General features: G+C 31.7%; 1 protein-coding gene across 2 annotated transcripts in view; it reads right to left on the bottom strand.

The window, feature by feature from the left end:
- Positions 1 to 9,449: 9,449 nt before the first annotated feature.
- Positions 9,450 to 12,508, bottom strand: part of copz2 (COPI coat complex subunit zeta 2) — a 19,983-nt gene continuing 16,924 nt past the window's right edge. For both annotated transcript variants that reach the window (XR_014592950.1, XM_083896636.1), the window contains one exon: positions 9,450 to 11,802. Coding sequence is in view for 1 of the 2 variants with exons in the window: in XM_083896636.1 (XP_083752762.1) it covers positions 11,755 to 11,802 (48 nt within the window). In the remaining variant the exon portion in view is untranslated. The remainder of the gene's footprint in view (positions 11,803 to 12,508) is intronic.

The following is a 12,508-nucleotide window of genomic DNA, read 5'->3' as shown; positions in this document are numbered from 1 at the left end:
TGGACGACATAGTATAGTATGACGTTTTTGTCAAGTTCTGGACCAAAAAAAGTTTTTCAAAAAAATGGTAAGATGTTGGACGACATAGTATAGTATGTTGTTTTTGTCAAATTTTGGACCCATTTTTTTTTTCAAAAAATGGTCACATTATGGACTACATATTATAGTAGGATGTACTACATAGTATAGTATGACGTTTTTGTCAAGTTTTGGACCAAAAAAACGTTTTTCAAAAAATGTGTCAGATTTTGGACGACATAGTAAAGTAGGACGTACTACATAGTATAGTACGACGTTTTTGTCAAGTTTTGGACCAAAAAAACGTTTTTCAAAAAAATGGTCAGATGTTGGACGACATAGTATAGTATGTCGTTTTTGTCAAATTTTGGACCCATTTGTTTTTTCAAAAAATGCTCACATTATGGACGACATAGTATAGTATGACGTACTACATAGTATAGTATGACATTTTTGGACCAAAAAAACGTTTTCAAAAGATTTGTCAGATTTTGGATGACATAGTATAGTATGTCGTTTTTGTCAAATTTTGGACCATTTTTTTTTTTCAAAAAATGGTCACATTATGGACTACATATTATAGTAGGATGTACTACATAGTATCGTATGACGTTTTTGTCAAGTTTTGGACCAAAAAAACGTTTTTCAAAAAAATGGTCAGATTTTGGACGACATAGTATAGTATGTCGTTTTGTCCAATTTTGGACCAAATTTCTTTTTCAAAAAATGGACACATTATGGACGACATAGTATAGTAGGACGTACTACATAGTATAGTACGACGTTTTTGTCAAGTTTTGGACCACAAAAACGTTTTTCAAAAAAATGGTCAGATGTTGGACGACATAGTATAGTATGTTGTTTTTGTCCAATTTTGGACCAAATTTCTTTTTTCAAAAAATGGTCACATTATGGACGACATACTATAGTAGGACGTACTACATAGTATAGTATGACGTTTTTGTCAAGTTTTGGACCAAAAAAACGTTTTTCAAAAAATTTGTCAGATTTTGGACGACATAGTATAGTATGTCGTTTTTGTCCAATTTTGGACCAAATTTCTTTTTCAAAAAATGGACACATTATGGACGACATAGTATAGTAGGACGTACTACATAGTATAGTACGACGTTTTTGTCAAGTTTTGGACCACAAAAACGTTTTTCAAAAAAATGGTCAGATGTTGGACGACATAGTATAGTATGTCGTTTTTGTCAAATTTTGGACCCATTTCTTTTTTTCAAAAAATGGTCACATTATGGACGACATAGTATAGTAGGACGTACTACATAGTATAGTATGACGTTTTTGTCAAGTTTTGGACCAAAAAAACGTTTTTCAAAAAATTTGTCAGATTTTGGATGACATAGTATAGTATGTCGTTTTTGTCAAATTTTGGACCAATTTCTTTTTTCAAAAAATTGTCATATTATGGACGACATAGTATAGTAGGACGTACTACATAGTATAGTATGACGTTTTTGTCAAGTTTTGGACCAAAAAAAAGTTTTCAAAAAAATGGTCAGATTTTGGACGACATAGTATAGTATGTTGTTTTTGTCCAATTTTGGACCAAATTTCTTTTTTCAAAAAATGGTCACATTATGGACGACATACTATAGTAGGACGTACTACATAGTATAGTATGTCGTTTTTGTCCAATTTTGGACCAAATTTCTTTTTTCAAATAATTGGTCAAATTTTGGATGTAATAGTGTAGTATGACATTTAGGTTGACGACATAGCTTAGTCAGCTTGTGTATTTAGCTCAAATGGTAGCGCACCCAACCTGCAAGTGTCAGGGCCGTACTCCTCGCTACAGAAGACTCTGGTTCAAATCCCACACCAGGCAGTCTTTCCTAAATGTCATTCCACACCTCTCTGCCTCCTGTCTCTCTCCACTGTACTATCCGTTAAAAAGGCATGTTTAAATGCCCCTCAAATAAAAATTGCCCTATTTTGGACGACATAGTATAGTATGACGTTTTTGTCAAGTTTTGGACAAAAAAAAGGTTTTCAAAAAAATGGTCAAATGTTGGACGACATAGTATAGTATGTCGTTTTTGTCAAATTTTGGACCCATTTTTTTTTTTCAAAAAATGGTCACATTATGGACAACATAGTATAGTAGGACGTACTACATAGTATAGTATGACGTTTTTGCCAAGTTCTGGACCAAAAAAAGTTTTTCAAAAAAATGGTAAGATGTTGGACGACATAGTATAGTATGTTGTTTTTGTCAAATTTTGGACCCATTTTTTTTTTCAAAAAATGGTCACATTATGGACTACATATTATAGTAGGATGTACTACATAGTATCGTATGACGTTTTTGTCAAGTTTTGGACCAAAAAACGTTTTTCAAAAAATTTGTCAGATTTTGGACGACATAGTATAGTATGTCGTTTTTGTCAAATTTTGGAGCAATTTTTTTTTTCAAAAAATGCTCACATTATGGACGACATAGTATAGTAGGACGTACTACATAGTATAGTACGACGTTTTTGTCAAGTTTTGGACCAAAAAAACGTTTTTCAAAAAATTTGTCAGATGTTGGACGACATAGTATAGTATGTCGTTTTTGTCAAATTTTGGACCAATTCCATTTTTCAAAAAATGGACACATTATGGACGACATAGTATAGTAGGACGTACTGCATAGTATAGTACGATGTTTTTGTCAAGTTTTGGACCAAAAAAACTTTTTCAAAAAAATGGTCAGATGTTGGACGACATAGTATAGTATGTCGTTTTTGTCAAATTTTGGACCCATTTTTTTTTTCAAAAAATGGTCACATTATGGACGACATAGTATAGTAGGACGTACTACATAGTATAGTATGACGTTTTTGTCAAGTTTTGGACCAAAAAAAAGTTTTCAAAAAAATGGTCAGATTTTGGACGACACAGTATAGTATGTCGTTTTTGTCCAATTTTGGACCAAATTTCTTTTTTCAAATAATTGGTCAAATTTTGGATGTAATAGTGTAGTATGACATTTAGGTTGACGACATAGCTTACTCAGCTTGTGTATTTAGCTCAAATGGTAGAGCACCCAACCTGCAAGTGTCAGGGCCGTACTCCTCGCTACAGAAGACTCTGGTTCAAATCCCACACCAGGCAGTCTTTCCTAAATGTCATTCCACACCTCTCTGCCTCCTGTCTCTCTCCACTGTACTATCCGTTAAAAAGGCATGTTTAAATGCCCCTCAAATAAAAATTGCCCTATTTTGGACGACATAGTATAGTATGACGTTTTTGTCAAGTTTTGGACAAAAAAAAGGTTTTCAAAAAAATGGTCAAATGTTGGACGACATAGTATAGTATGTCATTTTGTCCAATTTTGGACCAAATTTCTTTTTTCAAAAAATGGACACATTATGGACGACATAGTATAGTAGGACGTACTACATAGTATAGTACGACGTTTTTGTCAAGTTTTGGACCACAAAAACGTTTTTCAAAAAAATGGTCAGATGTTGGACGACATAGTATAGTATGTTGTTTTTGTCCAATTTTGGACCAAATTTCTTTTTTCAAAAAATGGTCACATTATGGACGACATACTATAGTAGGACGTACTACATAGTATAGTATGACGTTTTTGTCAAGTTTTGGACCAAAAAAACGTTTTTCAAAAAATTTGTCAGATGTTGGACGACATAGTATAGTATGTCGTTTTTGTCCAATTTTGGACCAAATTTCTTTTTTCAAAAAATGGACACATTATGGACGACATAGTATAGTAGGACGTACTACATAGTATAGTACGACGTTTTTGTCAAGTTTTGGACCACAAAAACGTTTTTCAAAAAAATGGTCAGATGTTGGACGACATAGTATAGTATGTCGTTTTTGTCAAATTTTGGACCCATTTCTTTTTTTCAAAAAATGGTCACATTATGGACGACATAGTATAGTAGGACGTACTACATAGTATAGTATGACGTTTTTGTCAAGTTTTGGACCAAAAAAAAGTTTTCAAAAAAATGGTCAGATTTTGGACGACATAGTATAGTATGTCGTTTTTGTCCAATTTCGGACCAAATTTCTTTTTTCAAAAAATGCTCACATTATGGACGACATACTATAGTAGGACGTACTACATAGTATAGTATGAGGTTTTTGTCAAGTTTTGGACCAAAAAAAAGTTTTTCAAAAAATTTGTCAGATTTTGGACGACATAGTATAGTATGTCGTTTTTGTCAAATTTTGGAGCAATTTTTTTTTTCAAAAAATGCTCACATTATGGACGACATAGTATAGTAGGACGTACTACATAGTATAGTACGACGTTTTTGTCAAGTTTTGGACCAAAAAAACGTTTTTCAAAAAATTTGTCAGATGTTGGACGACATAGTATAGTATGTTGTTTTTGTCAAATTTTGGACCAATTCCATTTTTCAAAAAATGGACACATTATGGACGACATAGTATAGTAGGACGTACTGCATAGTATAGTACGATGTTTTTGTCAAGTTTTGGACCAAAAAAACTTTTTCAAAAAAATGGTCAGATGTTGGACGACATAGTATAGTATGTCGTTTTTGTCAAATTTTGGACCCATTTTTTTTTTCAAAAAATGGTCACATTATGGACGACATAGTATAGTAGGACGTACTACATAGTATAGTATGACGTTTTTGTCAAGTTTTGGACCAAAAAAAAGTTTTCAAAAAAATGGTCAGATTTTGGACGACATAGTATAGTATGTCGTTTTTGTCCAATTTTGGACCAAATTTCTTTTTTCAAATAATTGGTCAAATTTTGGATGTAATAGTGAAGTATGACATTTAGGTTGACGACATAGCTTAGTCAGCTTGTGTATTTAGCTCAAATGGTAGCGCACCCAACCTGCAAGTGTCAGGGCCGTACTCCTCACTACAGAAGACTCTGGTTCAAATCCCACACCAGGCAGTCTTTCCTAAATGTCATTCCACACCTCTCTGCCTCCTGTCTCTCTCCACTGAACTATCCATTAAAAAGGCATGTTTAAATGCCCCTCAAATAAAAATTGCCCTATTTTGGACGACATAGTATAGTATGACGTTTTTGTCAAGTTTTGGACAAAAAAAAGGTTTTCAAAAAAATGGTCAGATGTTGGACGACATAGTATAGTATGTCGTTTTTGTCAAATTTTGGACCCTTTTTTTTTTTCAAAAAATGGTCACATTATGGACAAGATAGTATAGTAGGACGTACTACATAGTATAGTATGACGTTTTTGTCAAGTTTTGGACCAAAAAAAAGTTTTTCAAAAAAATGGTCAGATGTTGGACGACATAGTATAGTATGTCGTTTTTGTCCAATTTTGAACCAATTTCTTTTTTCAAAAAATTGTCACATTATGGACGACATAGTATAGTAGGACGTACTACATAGTATAGTATGACGTTTTTGCCAAGTTCTGGACCAAAAAAAGTTTTAAAAAAAATGGTAAGATGTTGGACGACATAGTATAGTATGTCGTTTTTGTCAAATTTTGGACCAATTTTTTTTTTCAAAAACTGCTCACATTATGGACGACATAGTATAGTAGGACGTTCTACATAGTATAGTATGACGTTTTTGCCAAGTTTTGGACCAAAAAAAGTTTTTCAAAAAATTTGTCAGATGTTGGACGACATAGTATAGTATGTCGTTTTTGTCAAATTTTGGACCAATTTCTTTTTTCAAAAAATGGACACATTATGGACGACATAGTATAGTAGGACGTACTACATAGTATAGTACGACGTTTTTGTCAAGTTTTGGACCAAAAAAACTTTTTCAAAAAAATGGTCAGATGTTGGACGACATAGTATAGTATGTCGTTTTTGTCAAATTTTGGACCAATTTTTTTTTTCAAAAAATGGTCACATTATGGACGACATAGTATAGTAGGACGTTCTACATAGTATAGTATGACGTTTTTGCCAAGTTTTGGACCAAAAAAACGTTTTTCAAAAAAATGGTCAGATGTTGGACGACATAGTATAGTATGTCGTTTTTGTCAAATTTTGGACCCATTTTTTTTTCCAAAAAATGGTCACATTATGGATGACATAGTATAGTAGGACGTACTACATAGTATAGTATGACGTTTTTGTCAAGTTTTGGACCAAAAAAACGTTTTCAAAAAAATGGTCAGATTTTGGACGACATAGTATAGTATGTCGTTTTTGTCCAATTTTGGACCAAATTTTTTTTTTCAAATAATTGGTCAGATTTTGGATGTAATAGTGTAGTATCACATTTCGGTTGACGACATAACTTAGTCAGCTTGTGTGTTTAGCTCAAATGGTAGAGCACCCAACCTGCAAGTGTCAGGGCCGTACTCCTCGCTACAGAAGACCCTGGTTCAAATCCCACACCAGGCAGTCTTTCCTAAATGTCATTCCCCACCTCTCTGCCTCCTGTCTCTCTCCACTGTACTATCTGTTAAAAAGGCATGTTTAAATGCCCCTCAAATAAAAATTGCCCTCTTTTGGACGACATAGTATAGTATGACGTTTTTGTCAAGTTTTGGACAAAAAAAAGGTTTTCAAAAAAATGGTCAGATGTTGGACGACATAAAATGGTCAGATGTTGGACGACATAGTATAGTATGTCGTTTTTGTCAAATTTTGGAGCAATTTTTTTTTTCAAAAAATGCTCACATTATGGACGACATAGTATAGTAGGACGTTCTACATAGTATAGTATGACGTTTTTGCCAAGTTTTGGACCAAAAAAAGTTTTTCAAAAAATTTGTCAGATGTTGGACGACATAGTATAGTATGTCGTTTTTGTCAAATTTTGGACCAATTTCTTTTTTCAAAAAATGGACACATTATGGACGACATAGTATAGTAGGACGTTCTACATAGTATAGTATGACGTTTTTGCCAAGTTTTGGACCAAAAAAGTTTTTCAAAAAATTTGTCAGATGTTGGACGACATAGTATAGTATGTCGTTTTTGTCAAATTTTGGAGCAATTTTTTTTTTCAAAAAATGCACACATTATGGACGACATAGTATAGTAGGACGTTCTACATAGTATAGTATGACGTTTTTGCCAAGTTTTGGACCAAAAAAAGTTTTTCAAAAAATTTGTCAGATGTTGGACGACATAGTATAGTATGTCGTTTTTGTCAAATTTTGGACCAATTTCTTTTTTCAAAAAATGGACACATTATGGACGACATAGTATAGTAGGACGTTCTACATAGTATAGTATGACGTTTTTGCCAAGTTTTGGACCAAAAAAAGTTTTTCAAAAAATTTGTCAGATGTTGGACGACATAGTATAGTATGTCGTTTTTGTCAAATTTTGGACCAATTTCTTTTTTCAAAAAATGGTCACATTATGGACGACATAGTATAGCAGGACGTTCTACATAGTATAGTATGACGTTTTTGCCAAGTTTTGGACCAAAAAAACGTTTTTCAAAAAAATGGTCAGATGTTGGACGACATAGTATAGTATGTCGTTTTTGTCAAATTTTGGACCAATTTGTTTTTTTCAAAAAATGGTCACATTATGGACGACATAGTATAGTAGGACGTCCTACATAGTATAGTATGACGTTTTTGTCAAGTTTTGGATCAAAAAAACGTTTTTTTTTAAAAACGGTCAGATGTTGGACGACATAGTATAGTATGTCGTTTTTGTCAAATTTTGGACCAATTTTTTTTTATAGTATATAGTATATAGTATAGTATGATGTTTTAGTCACGTTTTGGACCAAAAAAACTTTTTTCAAAAAAATGGTCAGATTTTGGACGACATAGTATAGTATGTCGTTTTTGTCAAATTGTGAACCAACTTTTTTTTTTTCAAAAAACGGTCACATTATGGACGACATGGTATAGTAGGACGTCCTACATAGTATAGTATGACGTTTTTGTCAAGTTTTGGATCAAAAAAACGTTTTTCAAAAAAATGGTCAGATGTTGGACGACATAGTATAGTATGTCGTTTTTGTCAAATTTTGGACCAATTCTTTTTTTTCATAAAATGGTCACATTACGGACGACATAGTATAGTATGACGTACTACATAGTATAGTATGACGTTTTTGCCAAGTTTTGGACCAAAAAAACGTTTTTCAAAAAAATGGTCAGATGTTGAACGACATAGTATATTATGTTGTGTTTGTCAAATTTTGGACCATTTTTTTTTTCAAAAAATGGTCACATTATGGACGACATAGTATAGTAGGACGTACTACATAGTATAGTATGACGTTTTTGTCAAGTTTTGGACCAAAAAAACGTTTTTCAAAAAAATGGTCAGATGTTGGACGACATAGTGTAGTATGACATTGAGGTCAACGACATAGTATAGTATGACGTTTTGGTCAAATTTTGGACCAAAAGTTTTTTTTCCAAAAAATGGTCAGATTTTGTACGATATAGTATAGTTTTCCTGAAAAGGAATTCTTTTTATTTTTTTTAAGTATTTTTTACAAAAAAGTCATAGGTTTGTATGCCGTCCAAAAATTTACAAAAAAAAAGTCATCGATCAGTATTACTTTATTGTCCCATTTTGGACAATTGTGGATATGCATACATAGTACACTTCTATATATAATGTTGAAATACACATCTTTGCATAGATACAACTGTATATATACTATTAATACTTATGTATAGTAGAAATACACATTTACTGTAGGTGTACTGTAACTTTTAAGACACGTGTCTTTAATGTTGTTATGTGATCTGTATTCTGTCTGAATTATTAATACACATCATCTGTATTATAAACATACATATTTTCATTTTACAATGAGACAGATTTTTGTTAGCATTATCATTTTCAATTGCTGTCACAAATACACATTAGACTTTTTGTGGATCAGCATCAATAAGATCAATTGACGTTTCCGTCCACTAGATGGAGCCAAATGCTCTCACTGATATTTAGATGAGACTTGACGAATGAGTTCTGTGGCTCATGCAAAAACTATACACACTTCTTTTTTATATTATATTAATATAACTTAGCAAGTACTGGTATTAGATGAATATACTGTAAAAAAAATTTGATCACATTTATCTGCTGCTGCTTAAAGTTGAGTTGAGTTGAGTTAAAAACCTTTTTCCAAAAAGTTTTTTTCAAGGCTGTCCCCCTACCCCAAAAAAGTTTTATTAGTCAATATATATATATATATATATATTTTAAAAGTTTCTTTTCCCTTTTTTTTAAGTTTTTTTCAATCTCTTTTATTTAAGTTTTTTTTTTTTCAAAAAGTTTATTTTTTTCAAATGGTTTTTCTTTTCCAAAAGGTCATATATTTTTTTTTTTTTTTTCTTTTTTTCAAATAAAGTTTTTTTTTTCAGATATATTTTTTTAAGTTTAATTTTTCAAAACTTTTTTTTCCAAACAAGGTTTTTCCCCTAATATTAACTATTGTATTTTTAAAAAACAAACAATCACAATATGAAAGAAACCAGGACGACTGGAAACAAGGACAAATATACAATTTTATTTTCAGTCTCATAAATGGTTGATAAAGAAAATAACAGCGGCCAATGTTACAAAATGATCAGTTTGTCTTTGGCTTTTTTTCCCCCTCTTCTTTTTCCATCTAAAATAATTAATATATTTTCTTTTACTACTATTCTTTCAGGTCCCTTTGATTAGAAAATTGCAATTGTATGTACACAGACGTATTCTTCCCTCATGAGGGAATTCTACTGAAGGAAAGGTTTAGAGTTTTAATATTTTAATAAAAGTTACAACAGTGCAAAAATATTGCCGCGTCCACATACATACTGCTACGTGTTTAGCGTCATGATATACATTTAAATAAACGTTAAAGCACACAACACAACTTTATCAAACTGGACAGTTCAGTGCACAAATGAAGTCTTGGGCCTTGTTTTATTTTGTGGGTTTTTGTTGTTGTTCCAAAAATGGAACAAATTTGGACTGGTAACATTTAACAGGAACTAAGACAAGAAGATCCAGCTCCACCGGTAACGAGAACAATGACCAATCGTGACATTTCCTCGATTTTATCAAATTTTGGATGAAATTTTTTTTTCAAAATAAATGGCCAAATTTTGGAAGACATAGTATAGTATGACGATTTTGTCAAATTTTGGACCAAAAATCTTTTTTTTCAAATTTTGGACGACATAGTATAGTATGACATTTTTGTCAAATTTTGGACCAAATTTCTTTTTTGAAAAAAATTGTCAAATTTTTGACGACATAGCATAGTATGACGTTTTTGTCAAATTTTGGACCAAAATTCTTTTTTTGAAAAAATGTTTCAAATTTTGGACAACATAGCATAGTATGACGTTTTTGTCAAATTTTTGACCAAATTTTTTTTTTTTTTTAAATAAAAGGCCAAATTTTGGACGACGTAGTACAGTATTACGTTTTTTGTCAAATTTTGGACGACATAGTAGAGTATGACATTTTTGTCAAATTTTGGACCAATTTTTTTTTCAAAATAAACGGCCAAATTTTGGAAGACATAGTATAGTATGACGATTTTGTCAAATTTTGGACCAAAAATCTTTTTTTTCAAATTTTGGACGACATAGTATAGTATGACATTTTTGTCAAATTTTGGACCAAATTTCTTTTTTGAAAAAAATTGTCAAATTTTTGACGACATAGCATAGTATGACGTTTTTGTCAAATTTTGGACCAAAATTCTTTTTTTGAAAAAATGTTTCAAATTTTTGACAACATAGCATAGTATGACGTTTTTGTCAAATTTTTGACCAAATTTTTTTTTTTTTTAAATAAAAGGCCAAATTTTGGACGACGTAGTACAGTATTACGTTTTTTGTCAAATTTTGGACGACATAGTAGAGTATGACATTTTTGTCAAATTTTGGACCAATTTTTTTTCAAAATAAACGGCCAAATTTTGGAAGACATAGTATAGTATGACGATTTTATCACATTTTGGACCAAAAATCTTTTTTTTCAAATTTTGGATGACAGAGTATAGTATGACATTTTTGTCAAATTTTGGACCAACATTTCTTTTTTGAAAAAAATTGTCAAATTTTTGACGACATAGCATAGTATGACGTTTTTGTCAAATTTTGGACCAAAATTCTTTTTTTGAAAAAAATTGTCAAAGTTTTGCCAACATAGCATAGTATGACGTTTTTGTCAAATTTTTGACCCAATTTTTTTTTTTTTTTAATAAAAGGCCAAATTTTGGACGACGTAGTACAGTATTACGTTTTTTGTCAAATTTTGGACGACAAAGTAGAGTATGACGATTTTGTCAATTTTTGGACCAATTCTTTTTTTTGTTTTTCAAAAAAATTGCCAAATTTTGGACGACATAGTATAGTATGATGATTTTATCAAATTTTGGACCAAAAATCACAGGCCCTGTTTTATTTTTTTTGTTGTTGTTCCAAAAATGGAACAAATTTGGACGGGTAACATTAAACAGGAGACAAGAAGATCCCGCTCCACCAGTAACGAGAACAATGACCAATCGTGACGTTTCTCACGTTTACATGGAGATGATTATTCGTCAGTTTCTTTGAATCAGGAGCACGGATGCAGACTCCACAATCTTCACCCTTTAGCTTCATAAATCACATCACACGTAATGTAACAAAAATGCCATTGCACAAAGTAAGTAAAGAAAAACCCTGTCTGACATGAAGCAGCCTACGACCCAACAGGCCTCTCTCTCTCTAATGAGCTTCTCTTTTAGTCGTGTTACTACAAAAATAGCCTTTGGGGACGAAAAATATTCTCTAGGGGACGTTTGTGGTCCACGTCATTTCAGGATGGACCATTTGATCTGCTCCTTCGCCGACTGCAGAACCTGGAAACGACAGAAACATCGATGTCACATTCACACAAACCTGAGTGTGAAATAAAGACGTTAACAAAGGCAAAGAAAAAAAGCCCAGTGACATGAAAATAAGGAAGAGAAATTACAGAAGCATTTGCTGAGGAAAACGTGTGGAATAAATCTGGAATTATAACATCAATCCACCAATTATAGATTATAATCTAAGTAATGGATGTGATTAGGCTTAAAGACATTAAAATATACAGGTGTTACAGTGAGACTGAATACGTTTCCTTATAATTAACTTATTTATAGTTTATTACAATTTTAATACAATATTTAATGTATAGGTATTGAAAGAAAGATCTTCTTTAGTCGTTTATGTATTTACATCGTGATAAAATAAATCTTTGCAGCATTTTCTGCTGTAACAGTAAACCGCTTGCAGTGGTGCAGTACCACTCTTCAACCACCAGATGGCAGTAACAGTGTAAATAAGTAAAAATTTTGGCACCTGTTGTTCCTTTACAAAGACATTCTGACTTGAAACAATAGATTATAATATTTTAATTAAAATGCAGCGTTTCTGTTTTTTGTTGTAACCACAATTAACTAAGTTCAAACTAACTCAGTTAAGTAAAAAAAAAACAGATTTTTAATTGCAATTTTTCAGCCTGTAATTCAATAAATGATTTCAAAATTATATATTTTGTGTTATATTGTTTATTTTTTTATT

The sequence above is a fragment of the Microchirus variegatus genome (assembly GCF_963457635.1).
Source record: "Microchirus variegatus genome assembly, chromosome: 10".
Lineage (NCBI taxonomy): Eukaryota > Metazoa > Chordata > Actinopteri > Pleuronectiformes > Soleidae > Microchirus > Microchirus variegatus.
The sequence above is the reverse complement of the archived record's forward strand: the minus strand, read 5'-3'. Positions and strand labels throughout refer to the sequence as shown.